Source organism: Dipodomys ordii, unplaced genomic scaffold, assembly GCF_000151885.1.
Source record: "Dipodomys ordii isolate 6190 unplaced genomic scaffold, Dord_2.0 Scaffold47, whole genome shotgun sequence".
Taxonomy (NCBI): domain Eukaryota; kingdom Metazoa; phylum Chordata; class Mammalia; order Rodentia; family Heteromyidae; genus Dipodomys; species Dipodomys ordii.
In genome coordinates, this window is record NW_012267263.1 from 1771497 (window position 1) to 1787511 (window position 16015).

The window sequence follows — 16015 nt, forward strand, 5'->3', positions numbered from 1 at the left end:
AACATAGGTTTAGCTTTACAATATGCAATCTACAGTACATTTAAAAAATTTTTTGTAAAGGTGATGAACAGAGGAGTTACAGTTACATAAGTAAGGTAATGAGTACATTTTGAACATTGTTACCCCCTTTCTCATTTTCCCCACTTTCCTCTCCCCACTCACTTCCTCCCACTAGTTGTAAAGTTTGTTTCCAACACAGTGTCTAGCGAGTATCATTGTTGCATTAGTTTATCGTTTGTCCTGCTGTTTCTGTGATTCCCTTTCCCTTCCACAGATCAGATAAGTTTATATACAAGACAAAAGGTGCAGAAAACTAAACAACAAAAAAGAAATAATTGCAAACAGTACATAATAAAAACCTCTTGTTTCTAATTCTTGGAATTCATTTTGATACACTTCATTTCATATGGTCATATGCACCTAGCAACTGGGCTATTGTGATCCTCTGCTAAGAATATCATAGACATAATCTAGTTATTACAAATGAAGGAAACTGTGCAACCTACATTTCTTTTGGTATGGCTTGTTTTGCTTAATATATTTTTTGCTTTGCTTAATATATATTTTTTGCTTTGCTTAATATATTTTTTGCTTTGCTTAATATATATTTTTTGCTTTGTTTAATATATTTTTTCCAGGTCTTTCCACTTCCTTATGAATGGGGCAATCTCATTTTTTTCTGATGGAAGCATGGATTTCCATTATGTATATATACCACAATCTCTTGATCCATTCATCTACTGAAGGGGATCTGGGTTGGTTCCATATCTTAGCTATGGTAAGTAATACTGCAATGAACATGGTTGTGTTGGTAGCTTTAGTATGGCCTTATTTGTTGTCATTTGGGTAAATGCCCAGGAGTGGGATTTCTGGGTCATAGAGGAGCTCTATGTTTAATCTTTTGAGGAACCTCCATACTGCTTTCCAGCTTGGTTGAACAAGTTTACATTCTCACCAAAGGTGTAGTAGTGTTCCCTTTTGGCCACATCCCTGCCATCATCTGTAATTATTTGTTTTCTTGATAATGGCTATTCTAGAAGGGGTGAGATTTGCATTTCTTTTATAGACAGAGATGGTGAGCATTTTTTCATGTGTCTATTGGTCATTCTTATTTCCTTGTCAGAGAAGTCTCTTTAAGTCTTTAGCCCACTTGTTAATGGGGTGGTTATTTCTTTGATGGTATGTTTTTGGGAGATTTAATTTTTTGAGTTATAAGTATATTTTAGATCTAAGGCCTAGGGTAATTTTTTTTTTTTTTGGTCTGCTCATGGGGCCTGAACTCTGGGCCTGAGCGCTGTCCCTCAGCTCTTCAGCTCAAGGCTAGCCCTCTACCACTTGAGCCACAGCACCACTTCCAGTTTTTTTCTTTTTTGCTTATGTGGTGCTGAGGAATCAAACCCAGGGCTTCATTGATGCAAGGCAAGCACTCTACCACTGAGCCACCTTCCCAGCCCATAGGGTAAATTTTTAAAAAATACAAAATCATATCCAGAGTTGCTGTGACAAGATATAAACTCCTACACTTCTATACTTTTTCCATTGTGGAAGTGTTGACCCTCTTCTTAATGTAAAATTCATAACATATATGCATTCAGTACAAGTTGGTTTTTCTTTCTGTATTTATTTTTGTGTACTGATATTGGGGCTTGACGTCAGGGCGTAGGTACTGTCTCTTAGGTTTTCTGTTTTCTCTTTTCTCAAGGTTAGTGCTCTACACCTTGAGCAACACATCCACTTCTGGATTTTTTTTCTGGTTAATTAGAGATATGACTCTCATGGACTTTCTTGCCCAGGCTGACTTTAAACCACAATCCTCAACCCTCAGCCTCCTGAGTAGGTAGGATTACACATGTGAGCCACTGGCACTCAGAATCTCTGTATTATTTTTGACTATTCATGTGGATACAAAGGACTTAAGAGATTTTTATTTGCAAAGAAACTATTAACTTGGAAATAGTTTTTAAAACCTTGTTTTGAACTGATTTAGGTGATGGGTAAGGTAATTCAGCACAGAAAGCTGACCAGCCGGAAACAAAGGAGCAAGAATACATTTGAAAAGTGAGGAGGGCATCATTTTCCTGTCTTTTTAGTGCTACTGAGCTGCTAGACTTAAGTCTAGCAGACCTAGTGACTCTTGTGATACAGGCAGAGACCAGTAGTCTACCCAGATTTGAATCTTTCTTCTTTCCCTTATAGCTGTATGGCGTTGAGAAACTTATTTGACCTCTCTAGGCTTGTTTCCTCAGTGGACCCTGAGTTGCTATGGAGGTTAAGGTTTATAAGAGCAACCACAGAGCAAAGGTTTGGTAACTAAGGACTGCTGTAACCACTGTCATCAGCCATGATACCTTGGGCCCAAAGATTAGTGACATTTTACCAGCATCCAGGTGGACTATGGCAGCTATATTCTGTTCTTAACAGGTTTCTATAAACCGAATGTTCTTCAGGAGCTAGACTCTGCCTTTTCTTTCTTCCCTCTTTTCCAGTTTGAGTCATAAAGAATCACTTCTTTCCAAGTAGAATGTGTTAGCCTCTCTGAAGACAGTCTGATGTGACAACTCCCAAATAGAGGGGTGGTTAGAACTCTTCATGAGAGCAATGTGATAGCAGATCTTTAGAAAACCCAACCAGAAGTCCTCAGGTTGAGTGACTGCAAACTTCAAGATCAACTTCATGGCCTTCAGGCTTCAAGAAGAAATCCCTGGAGTGGGGTCAGGACCACTCTCATCCACATTTCCAAATACAGAAAGACTAGAAACATTGTACAATACTGGATAATCTGTGGTTATGGTTTAGTTTGGTTTGGTTTCTTTGAGATCGGGTCTTATTAAAAAGCCCAAGTTGGCCTTGAACTTGTGATTTTCCTGCCTCAGCTTCTGTGTTCTCTATTTTATTTTTCAATTATTCTGTGTTCTTTTTTTTCATTTAAATTTTATTGTTAAGGTGATGTATGGAGGGGTTACAGTTACATAAGATTCTGTGTTCTTAAACTTTCTTTTACCCCAAGTCTGTTTGATTTGCTGAAGGGCTATAAAATTAAAATCAATTTTGGTAAAAGTTGTATGCTCTGTCAAGTCTTTACACATCCCCATGCTTCAAGTTCAGTTATAGTTCTTCATCATCTCCTGTTAGAAGAGCCATCCTTCATGTTAGCACACAATTGCTCATGTTGCTACTTAAAATGTTCTACATGTTTCCTGGTATCCCTTTGCTCTCCCTTGAAGAATGATTGACACAAGGTCAGCTGTCACTCTTCCTCCTCAACACAAGTTACCACTTCCTGATTTTAAGAGTGACACCCAAAGGCTTATGATGCACTAAGCTCCCCCAAAGCATAGAGATATCAACCTGCTTCTCTTGGCTGGCCATTGTGTAGCCTGAAATAAGACCTTTAACTCACAGAGGCATCTTTTGCTCACAGGAACTGCTCACAAGTCTGAGATTCAGCAAATGGCTTAGATAGAGAAGACCAAGCTGGGATAATCTCCCTGGTCCTGGGACCTCCAACATACTGGGCCTGCTGGGACTTAGCAGTGAATTGTGTCTGTCCATTATGGAATCCTTAGACCATTGGCCAGCTTCCACTGGTCACAAATCTATTTAGCAGGGACTAGACACAGAGAAGTGAGTAGCAGAGGAGGGGTACCTGTGGCTCCCTTCCTCCCTCAGGCCACTAGCCTGAGGTCTATACAAGGGACCACTCTAAAGCTTGTCCCACTAGTAGATGGAGGCCAGTGGAAAGGAAAGGTCCCTCTGGTCCTCCCTCTGACTATACCCTCCACACTGGCACCCTCCACACTGCCAGAGCACAAGCAGCACAACCCTGCAGAAACTCATTATTCCAAGAATAAGATGCTTAGGAAGTGGTGCTGTGGCTAAAGTGGTAGAGCGCTAGCTCTGAGCACAAAAAGGTTTAGGGACAGAGTCCAGACCCTGAGTTCAAGCCCCACAACCACCACCACCACCAACAAAAAGAATAAGAGTTTGGCATGCAATTTATGCCCTTCAAGCAGAGAGAACTGGCAATCTTGGGTGACTTTGGGAGTTATTTAAAGGGACAACAAGAACTCATAATGACAAAGATTTATGGTTGAAAGCTGGGTGCCAGTGGCTTACACCTATAATCCTAGCTACTCAAGAACCTAGGATCTAAGCATTCAGGTCGAAAGACAGCCCAGGCAGAAAAGTCTGTGAGATCCTTTTTTTCAATTAAGCAGCAAAAAGCCAAAAGCAGAGCTCTGGCTCGAGTGTTGTAGTACTAGCCTTGAGAGGAAAAAAAAAACAACCTAAGGACAGTGTCCAGGCACACACACACACACACACACACACACACACACACTTGCACGCATACGTACACACACAAATAACTTTAATGTTTCTGCTCTTGCATAATGTAATGCACATTCAAGGAGGTTGTAATAATCTTTTAATAATTTCCTCAGAGACAAATGCCAGAGCTTAAACTAAATTGAGGTGAGTGTAGTTTGCATAATAAATGACCCCATTAACAATTGGGAGGAAAAAAAACACTAACCTCATGAAGAATATTGGAACAAACACTAATGGATCAAACACAGAAGTAATGTTTTAATAATGCATGTGATCATGTTTTTATTAGCAAGGAAAGTCTTGTTTCAAAACACATATATCCTTGACAGGAGTCTGAAATTAATCCTCAGTAGGCAGGAATCTACAGCATAACACATTCTGATGATAATTACAACCTGCTCTTCATGTGAATATTCTAAATTATTAGGCACTTTATTAAGAGCCAGGAAAGGGACTTTCTGCAGCCTAATGAGAACTACTCATCAGCTCTGAGAGAGAGAGAAAGCAAGAAGAATTCTTCACTGAGCTGGAAAAGGGAGGAGGCCACTTAGTTAATGAAAATGCTTCGTTTCTTCTCTTGGCTTAGGAATTGGCACACCCTATGGGGCTCAGACACCAGCAGGCTTCAGAGCTGCTATTCGTTTTCTAGGGCAAGATAAAAATGCCTATCACAGAAAAAAATACCAATTTATCATTGTAGTGGCTCATCTCACTAGAGAAACCACTGGAGACTGCTTAACATTTTTATTTCAAACACGGTTTTCCTTGGTCTCTAGGTGACAGACAGATACTGATGTCTTTTCTTTCTTGATCATTTGTTCCTAATAAAAATGGCTTGATTCTGCGTTCATTTTCTTCTGGGGTGACACTAAGGTTTGAGCTCTAACAGACTGACACCCTCTTCCTTTTTGTGTGTTTCCTTCAAAAGCTGCACAGGTAACACCTGGGCCTGTGCAGAAGAAGACAGATGGGCTCCTTCACTTCTTCCTGCGTCCCTGGAGACCTCAGCCCAGAGGCTCTGAGATTCCAGTGGACTGACATGTCTGCTGGATTTTCCTGACTGTGCATGCACAGTGCTCTCTTGGTGTCAGACCCTGCTATGTATCTGTGTAAACTTCCTCCTTGTAGACAGATTTCTCTACTTATTCAAAGTATTCCCTGGATTTCCATTGAGTAAATCCATATTGTTTTTCTTCTTTGACTTTGTATATCCATATCTCCTTCATCTGATCTGGAACTTTTGCTACTATGGTTATTAGTCGAATGTAAGTCCAGAATCAGTACATGTTATTGTGACACCTGAACCTTGACATTTGCTCCTGTTAAGATCTCCTGCAGATCAAGACCTTAACCTATTTGATCTTGATCATCCTCTTTTCTCTCCTCTTAAGGAACGATGTTTACATGTTCCACTTTGGCTGTGCAAATGAAGGTTTCATAGAATAATGATGGACAGTAATCAATTTTTTAATTAAACACTATGAGTCAGGCTAAGACAAGGACTTTGGAGGCTTCTCTCAATTTTCCCAAGTCCCATGAGGTAAAAGGCTTTTCTGTAAGTGGGTATGAATCTCAAGCTCAGAGAGGTTGAATAGTAGTCACACAGATGGTAGCGGGCAATGGCAGGACCTGAATTGAGAAAACTAGATTTCAGAGGCCACATCCTCAATCTTCACACCAAACTCAGGCTCAAAAAAAGCAGAGCCCCAGAGGCCTGACTGTTCTCTCTCTCTCTCTCTCTCTCTCTCTCTCTCTCTCTCCTCTCTCTCTCTCTCTTCTCTCTCTCTCTCTCCTCTCTCTCTTAATAGCAGTACTAAGGCTTGAATTCAGGGCCTGGACACTATTCCTTAGATTTTTCACTCAAGGTGGATACTCTATCACTTGAGCCACAGTTCTATTTCCAGCTTTTTGGTGGTGAATTGAAAATAAAAGTCTCAAAAACTTTCCTACCCCAGCCAGCTTCAAACATCAATTAACTAGGACTATCAGCGTGAGCCACTGGTGTCCACACCTGTCTTGTTTCTAAGATGAAGACAATGACACAATGAATCTCTGACTCAATATAAATCACATCTCTGAATATTTGGAAGCTGTTTACCTGGAGTCTGGACAGTTCATCTGTGCATTCCAGCCTGGGCGATTTAACAGGGGTGTCCTGCATGCAGCCCTATATCCCAGATAAGTTTCAGCCTGATTGACAAATATAAAATGTAACCCTCCAATGGAAGAGGGGTGGTTTATGTAAGTTACTAGGGTTAAGGCTAGTATCCAAGGCACCAACACAATCTAGGCACATAGGCAGCCCTTGGGCTGCGGGGTCTCCGCAGGTCACAGGGGACCCTCAGATCTGCAGCCAGGCCTGAGGCATGAGCTACACTGACTGTCTGACCTGCTGCAGCCTCCTTGCTACAGTTTCATTCCATGCGGAGAACTGCCTTTGGGAAAGCTGAGCATGTGCAGCTGGCTTGGCAGCTGGATTCTGACTGGTATGAATAACCGACAATCTGTTTATAAATCAGTCAGATCTAAGTTCAGTTCATTTTTCTGGGCCCAACCGAATGTGGGTGTGCAAATAAAACTTCTGGATCTGCAAATGAGAGCTCCAATCCTGGATCTTAGTAACATATAGGGGAAGGAAGATTCCCCCCAGTCCCTGATTCTTGGGGTCCTTTGGTCTTCTCCTTATTCCTTTCCTCCTCCCAGAGAGCAGAAAGTAGAAATCAATCAGAATCAAGGAGGTGGTTATTCCAAGGCCTGGTCTCTGTGTGCAAAAGACTGGCTGGGGCAGTGATTCTGTAGCCTCCTCATGAAGAGCACATGGGCTCTTGGCATTCTCATTTCAGCTCCTTCTATCTAGACCTTGCCTTGAGGTTCACCCAAGAGGACAAAGTCCGCAGAGGCCAGATTCTATTTGAGTCCAAACCACACCATCCCTGGAGCTCTTAGGGAGGGCATTGAGCATTCCTGTAACCATTGTAACATGACAACACTTAATCACAGGACATTTACTGACGGATCCTTGGCTCTTTGGGAACTTCCTGATTGGGGAGGGAGGGTGGTGTGAAGGCTGCATGCATTCCTGTGTTGCTGCCATAATCCCGGCTCTGATTCTTTAATGGACTGTACTAAGGAATTCTGCCACAAGAGACAGTGCCAGATAAGTATGAGGAGCTCAGCCTCTGCAGCACTGGTAATGAGCAAAGCATGCCCTGCCTTCCATGTCCAGCAGTGGTCCCTGTGTGAACAAGCTCAGTGAGCTTAATACTTGCTCCCATGGTAAATAAAACAATGACTCTTGAGATGAAATGATTGCAAGGCTAATCTGTCAAGGACCTTATTTGGTACGTTAGTTACTTCATTATTTCTGTCTTGTTTTTTTTTTTTTCCTGATGGTACAGGTGTTTGAATTCAGGGCTTTGTACTTACTTGACAAGCACTCTACCATTTAAGCTATATCCCAGCACTTTTGTTACTTTAGTTCTATCCCCATACCACCCATACCAGGGCTGGAACTCAGGGCCTCATGCTCTTCTCAGTTTTCTTACTCATGACTGATACTCGATCACTTGTGTCAGTCCAGCATTTTGCTTGTGAATTGGAGGTGGAGTTTTCTACCCAGGCTGGCTGTAAGCTATGTTTCTCCAGCTCCCAACTCTGGCATACCTAGAATTACATGATAAGTCACTGCATCTAGCTTTATTACTTTGGTCTTTTGAAGTCAAAATGCATATTCCAATTTCTTGACCTTAGCATTATTGTTACACAGGACTGAGTGATTTTGTCCTATGTGCGGTGGGGTATTTGGAAGTACCCTGGCTTCTACCCATTACCCACCAGAAGCATCGTAGTATAGAGACGTTTTTCTCTAAACATATCAAATTCCTGCTACACAGCAAAATTGTTCCTGGTTGAGAAAAACTGCTTTTAAGTGGCTGATTTACTTTCTTGCTAACTTGAAGACTAAGCTTAAGTAGTTCTGGCACTTAGAATTCTTCATATGATGGCACTATTAAGTGGCACTTGCTTTATTTGTATACATACTCTCCCATTTGGTATTTAGTAATGATAGTCATCCCTGGGCAGAGAAATACATCTGAGAACCACAGCTTTGCCACTTGGGCCTTTCCTGGTGCCATTTGCAATTGTCAGGGTCTATTAGGCGAGTAGCTCCCAATGGATTTAGTGGTATTAGTTAGTCAGTGTTACCAGAAAGCTGGGAGTTGATTTCCAACAAATTTAGTTGGTGCCCTAAATCCAATATGAGACTGAGACTGATGTGAGGGCTTCCTTTATGTAAATCCTCAGCTGACCTACAGAACACACCCAACCACAAGCATCCAAAAAGAGCCAGCTCACCTCTGTGAATGTGGGCCAGAGACAGGGAGGTGACATGGTGCAGACAGGAGTTCCATACAAAGAAGATGTCTTCTTGCTTGCTCACCACCTGCCAAATTCATGGAAATTTAAAGACAAAAATAAAAATAAAATTAAAAAAACCCACTGATGGTATTCTGAGAGAAGTGAACTTAGTATCATACCCACCACAACTATCCCAAGCCCTGATGCAACAACATTCAGCATGGATATGATACAAAACTCTGGTAGGATGCTTCCATGTCCTATAAATATCACTGCTTACATGAATAAATACCATACATGATGTATGGCAGTCCAGTTTCTATATGTTAATTCCTCACACATCAAACAGAGTAGCTACTCATAGCTGATACTTGAAAGATATCAAGTTTGGTGGCTGGGGTATGTTGGTACACATCTGTAGTCCTAGATACTTTCAAAGCCAAGATAGGAGAATCCTGGTCTGAAGCTGACCAGGGCAAAAGTCCAAGCAAAACCTTATCTGAAAAACAACTCAAAAGCTCTAAGGGTGTAGCTCAAGTGGTAGAGTGACTGTCTAGCAAGCTCAAGGCTGCCAAACAAGACAGATAGACAGATGGAAGGATGGACAGACGAACAGACAAAAAGAAAGGAAGGAAGGAAGGAAGGAAGGAAGGAAGGAAGGAAGGAAGGAAGGAAGGAAGGAAGGAAGGAAGGGAGAGAGAAAGAAAGAATTTGAAGGAAGTGCAGTGAGATTAGTCACTCACTGCCTGAAGAATTCTAAAGATGAAAACAACTAGTTAAATCTAATCCTTAACAAGTAAGTCCCCTCTTTCCCTCCCTCTCTCCCTACTTCCATTCCTCCCTTCTTCCTTTTACAGTCAGACGTTTCTATGTGTTTTCATGTTGCTTTCCTGAAGACCTATTAAACCTCAAGAACTGGTAGTCTCCAGTCTGATATGTATGGGGAATTAACATAAATGTGGAAACAGGAGCAATAATTATGCCTGTGTCATTTGTTCAACCATTGGGTTGCTCTCATGGTCTCTGTATGAGATGGACTCAATCATCCCAATGCAGGGCATCATTCCTCTTTCCTTTTTTTTTTTTGGTGCCCAAACTTGGGTTTGAACTCAGGGCTTCACTCTTACATAGCTTCTTTGTGCGAGGTGGATGCTCTTAATACTTGAGCTACAGCTCCACTTCTGGGTTTTTGCATTTATCTGCCCAAGGCTGGCTTCTAGCTACAACACTCAGCTCTCAGCCTCCCAAGAGCTAGGATTACAGGCCTGAGCCACTACCTGGTCCTCATTGTTCCCTTGTCTCACTGTTTAGCTGGAGGGTAATGAGGAAACAGACCTGGAATAAGATCAGAATGCAGGAAGTACACCATAGGAGAAAACTGCTACGTCACGAGGCTGGGACTTCCGGTCATTCTGGTGGAGCTGATGGCAGACTCTTATCGGACTAGAGGAGAGTTAAATTGGGCACTTCTGACATTCCTTTGTTCCTTCTTGCCTGTCTTTGTTTAGAAAACCCAATGGTTTGATGTCTAAACCTTTCACGTGTCTTTTTCTGTTCAAGGAAATAACATTCAGACAGAAAGCTAGACTTTCTGCAACTCCAATGCCATCTGCTTTTAACTCACATGCAGATGAGCCCCATCTTTTGGAAAGCAACCTCTCCCTAGTAGCTCTGCAGGTTTGCAGGGCCTGGAGGTCTTGCTGTGTAAGATGCTGCCTCTGCCACAGAGCTTTGTGCTCCAGTGGAAAATCAGCCCTGCGGAGAGCTGCTCCCATGTATAATTCAGCACAATTACCTGGGGTAGTGGCGCTGTTTGGAGAACAATGTCCTGTGTGTGTCTGCTTTCCCAGCTCATGGGGCATCTCCTGCCACTGGAGGGAGGGCCCCCTCTGCTATTTGAATCAGTCTCACTCTGCACTGGTATCACAATGACAATTGAGAAAGCTGGGGAGAGAGGGACAACTGTGAGGGAGCAGCCTGCAGAAAATCCTAAGCGAAGGGGAAGACAAGAGCTGGCTTAATATTCCTCAAAGTTCTAGAAGGAGATTTCCAAACCTTGCCCATCACACTGTAGGGTAACAGTAGGGAACTGGTGACAGACTCTCCCAAACATTGTTCCTCACCATGGCAGGGAGGCAGGGAACACAAAAACACTGTGCAGAGTGTCCAAATAGAATTGAGAACATTTTTTTGGTGTGCTGGTACTACGACTTGAACTTAGGGTAGGGCCTTAGTTGTTGTTGTTGTTGTTGTTGTTGTTGTTTTCACTCAAGGCTGGCACTCTACCACTGGAACCATACCTCTACTTCCAGATTTGGGATGGTTAATTGGAGATAAGAGTCCTGTGAACTTTCTTGGCTGAGTTGGCTTCAAATCTCAATCCTCAGATCTCAGCCTTCTGAGTAACAAGGATTACAGGTATGAGATACCTGGCTCAAGGGCACTTTTTAACTTCCTAAGCGAAACTCAAAATATAGAGTGGTGACACATGTAGTAGTGCTCACAGGCAGCGAGCAAGAAGGAAGACTTCTTCTCTGTCTGGAACTTCTTTCTGCACCATCTCACTTCCCTGTTTCTGGACCTCACAGAGACAAGCAGGTTCTTGCCAAATGCTTGTGGTTGGGTGGCTCAGCAAGTCATCCGTAGACATAGGTCTGCTGAAGCAAAGTCCTCACACCAGTGTGAGCCTCCTATTGGATTGATGGCCTCAAATAGCTTATTTGGAACATTGATAGTGCTACTACTGAAGTCAAGAGAAAAATAAGAAACACACAACTGGCTAGAAAAAAAAGCTTACAAAGAGAGACCTTACAAAGGGCTCTTGGAAAATCCTGTTGTGATGGTGCTCTTCAAAACTTATGAGAGAAAAGACAAGTTCAGATTGTGGGGGAAGATTCTAGAAGACCTGCTACACTGGCACCTTGGGGCTTTTCCTCGTATGTGAACATCCCAGTCCTGCTCCATGTTGCTGGAGCAATCCTATTGTAACCTTATCCCTGTTGGTACAGGGACCCTTTTGGCTACCTCCAAACCTGCCCAGGTAGCCCCAGATCTTAAAGTACTATGAGAGAAAGACAGGTTCACTAGTGTAAATGTCCCAGGAAGGTAATGGACACAGAAGTCTCTGTCCTCTTGAAATGGAATTTGTTGGTGGGAAAGAGTCAGCTGATGCCACCAGAGATGTACAGTGGTCCACATTCTCAGAGGGGACTGCAGTATAGGAGCCTCACTCCATCCAACTGATAAGTGGCCAAAACAAACATATCAGAAAGTCTGGCTCAGCCTCGAAGTATAGAGAATTTGAAGAAATCACTGCCAGCTGAATGCTGATTGCTCATGCCTGTAATTCTAGTTACTGAGGAGATTGAGATCTGAGGATCAAGATTCGAAGCTAGCAGGGCAAGAAAATGTGTGAGACTTTTACTTCCTATTAGCCATCAAGAAGGTGGAAGAGGAGCTATGGATCAAGTGGTAGAGTGCTAGCCTTGAGCTCAAAAGCTCAGGGACAGTGTGCAGGCCCTGAATTCAAGACCCAGGGCTAGCACACACACACACACACACACACACACACACACACACACACACACACACACACACACACACAAAGAATGCTACTGCCTAAGCCTGTACAATCCACAAGATTTCAAAATGTATATGCAGTATAAACGATATAGTTTTGGGGGAGGGGGGTTCCTGTTGGGGGGCCTGAACTCTGGGCCTGGGTGCTGTCCCTCAGCTCTTCAGCTCAAGGCTAGCGCTCTACCACTTGAGCCACAGCACCACTTCCAGCTTTTTTCTTTTTGCTTATGTGGTGCTGAGGAATCGAACCCAGGGCCTCATGCATGCAAGGTAAGCGCTCTACCACTGAGCAACTTTCCCAGCCCTATAAATGATATTTTAAAAACAGTATCTCCCTTTCACCTTCAAATACCTTCATGTGAAGTTTTAGGAATAGAATTTTTTTTAAAAAATGGTACAGTTATCTTTTACAATAAACAGTAAACTCACTACTGAAACCTGCTTAAATGTAAACAAAGTTATTACATATTAGCTTCATGTAAGCAAGGTCTTTAAACACATCAGGCAATAGGCATTGTTTTAAGCACGTAACCACATTCATTCCTATTCTATTGATCTCTTCATTTTACAGGTAGAAAACTGTGGCACAGAAAGTTTGAACAATTTACACAAGGATGCAGGGCTGAGTGGGGACCAGGTACCCAGGCAGCTAAGCTTAAGTTCCTAACCACAGACTACACTGCCTCCTAATGGACAGAGGGTAGAGTAGCTCTCCACAAAAACCTGTCCTTCCCAAACACCTGTTTTATAAGGGTGCAGCCCACCTTGAAAGCATCTGATGGAAAGATACGCTTGTTTCCATCCTATCAACAGAGGAACACCTTCCTCAAGGTGAAGACTCAGCTCCATCCCTCTTTCTTCCTTTTGGGAGAAACCTCAAGGGGATCCAGGCAATATAGACAGTTAAAGTAGACTCACTTTCCTATAGAGGATCTAAAATACCCTCAGCCAGCATTATACTTAACAGAACTAGGTGCTTTTCTCCTCAGAAAAGGAAGGAGACGAAGGTGTCTATTACCACTCTCTCCACATTGTACTGGAGGTGATTACCACTTGCACAAGTTTGCCAATGTGAGATTGTACATAGCACACTATTGGCTAATGGAATGGAAGGTGACCAACCACAGCACTGTGTTCTGTATCCTGAGTGCTGATTGGTGACTGTAGCATCGGTCTGTTTGCTCTCCCATGTTATGCCCATATGTTCAGCATCTCTCCTTGTCCACTTCACATTGATGTCTGATTGCTGCACGTAGTGTTGCTCTGCAGTGTGTGTTTTTATGGAATTTATGTCAAGCTCTACAATGCCAATCAAACGCTCTGCACCTCCTAAGGCTTCTGGCACTGAACCCAAGTGCCAGAGGAAGATGCTTACCATCAAAGTAAAGGTGGAACTTCTCCACATGTTAAAGGAAGGCAAAAGCTACACAGCTGTAGGCCACCATTATGGGAGCAACAAATCTACTGTTTGTTACATAAAGACTAGAGGAATAATATTCGGTCTATGGCCATGATGACTTTTAACAAGACTGCAAAGAGGGGCTGGGAAGGTGGCTCAGTGGTAGAGTGCTTGCCTTGCATGCATGAGGCCCTGGGTTAGATTCCTTAGCACCACATAAAGCAGAAAAAGCCAGAAGCAGTGTTGTGGCTCAAGTGGTAGAGCGCTCCCTGTAAGCTAAAAAGCTGAGGGACAGCACCCAGGTCCAGAGTTCAGGCCTCACAACCGACGAGGACGACGACGACGACAACAACAACAAAAGACTGCAAAGAGGGCAGTCATTTCCTGTAATAAGGCCATTGTGAGGATGAAGTCTGCACTGGCCCTGTGGATAAATAACTGCAGGAAGAATATCTCACTGGATACCAACACCACCTGGACAAAGGCCAAGAAACTTTATGATAGCTTTGCAGAAAGCATGGATGTTTACGATGATGACGTGGATGAAGACAAGGTGACAACCCAGATTCAGGACCGTCAGTGCTTCTCCCATCAGACCAACTCCGTTCAGTGCCAGCAAGGGCTAGTTTGACAAATTTCAAAGACATGCTGGACTCAAAAACATTTTTCTGCACAGAGAAGCTGCATCTGTGAATAAAGTCAGTGCTGAGGAATACAGACAGTGACATGTTCAATCCATCATCGAGGAAGGGGGCTATACGCCTGAACAAGTTTTATGTTTGTTTGTTTTATGGTTGGTTGTGGGGCTTGAACTCTGAGCCTGGGAGCTGTCCTTCAGCTCTTCAGTTCAAGGTGAGCATTCAACCACCTGAGCCACAGCACCACTTCCCATGTTCTGGTGGTTAGTTGGAGATAAGAATCTCATAGACTTTCCTGCCTGGGCTGGTTTTGAACCACAATCCTCAGATCTCAGCCTCCTGTGTAGCTAGGATTATTGGCATAAGCCACCAGTGTCCAGCTCCTGAATAAGTTTTTAACAAAGTCAGCAAATGAAGAAGAGGATGAGGAGCAAGACAAACTACAGGTTGGAGAAAAAGAGGAGGTTGGCCTAACACTGGATCATCTTGCAACTATGGTCAGAATGGCCAAAGAACTTCGGTGACTGGCTGAAGAATGGGACCCCAGATGCTTCATTCATTGCACTTCATAAATACAACTGAGAGTGGCATGTCAGTTTATAAAAACTTTCCCACACAGAAGAAAAAGCAATGCCAACAACTCCCCCTAACTGTGTTCATCACTTGGATGAAGAGATCACTTATGCCTACACTTTTAGTGGAAGTAGAAATTACGGCCCAGGGCAAAGATACTGCATCACCTGATGAAGCACCTGGTACAGTGGTGGCTTCAGAAGAGCTGTAATGCTCTTCTTGGCTGTGCCGTACACCCATGTCATTGTCATCACCATCAGCACTGCACAGCTACATAATTCATGATCTTCATCATTCAAGTTGTAGTACATTTCACTGGTGAGTACCCATATAGAATTTTATAGGTTGTTAAAATTATGTAGGTTTAAGAGTGTCAAAAGTAGCTGGGCACCGGTGGGTCACACCTGTAATCCTAGCTACTTAGGAGGCTGAGATCTGAGGATTACAGTTCAAAGCCACCCCAGCAGGAAAGTCCGTGAGACTCTTATCTCCAATAAGCCACTAGAAAACCAGAAGTGGTGCTGTGGCTCAAGAGGTAGAGTGATTGCCTTTAGCTTAAGAGCTGAGGGACAGTGCCCAGACCCAGAACTGAAGCCACAGGACCAACCAAAAAAAAAAAGGAAAGAGAGTGTCAAAAGTGTTTAAGAGCATATAAAGTGTTTATAAGAGTGTGGGAAAGGTTAATAAGAGAGTGGGAAAAGTTTATAGGAGAATGGGAAAGGTTTATAAAGCCTGAAAGCATATAAATAATAAAATACAATGCTGCTACTTTGAGGATTTTCACCTATTGTGGGAGTCTTTGGAACATAACTCCCATGATAGGTGAGGGATCACTGTACTGCTGGGCGCCAGTGGCTCACGCCTGTAACCCTACCTATTCAGGAGGCTGAGATCTGAGGATTGTGATTCAAAGCCACCCCTGGGAAGAGAAGTCTATGAGACTCTTATTTCCAATTAGCTACCCAAAAAGCTGGAGGGAGAGCTGTGGCACAAATGGTAAAACACTGGTCTTTTTTTTTTTTTGGGTCCGGTCGTGGGACCTGAACTCTGGGCCTGGGTGTTGTCCCTCAGCTCTTCAGCTCAAGGCTAGCGCTCTACCACTTGAGCCACAGCGCCACTTCCAGCTTTTTTCTTTTTG

The 16015-nt window shown here is 43.1% G+C and overlaps 1 protein-coding gene across 1 annotated transcript in view; it reads right to left on the reverse strand.

Annotated features, from left to right (window-relative positions):
* Acoxl (acyl-CoA oxidase-like) overlaps positions 1-16015 on the reverse strand; it is a 278059-nt gene that overhangs the window by 44868 nt on the left and 217176 nt on the right. Inside the window, 1 exon segment of the mRNA XM_013019717.1 lies at positions 8686-8773. Within this exon segment, the coding sequence (XP_012875171.1) occupies positions 8686-8773 (88 nt within the window).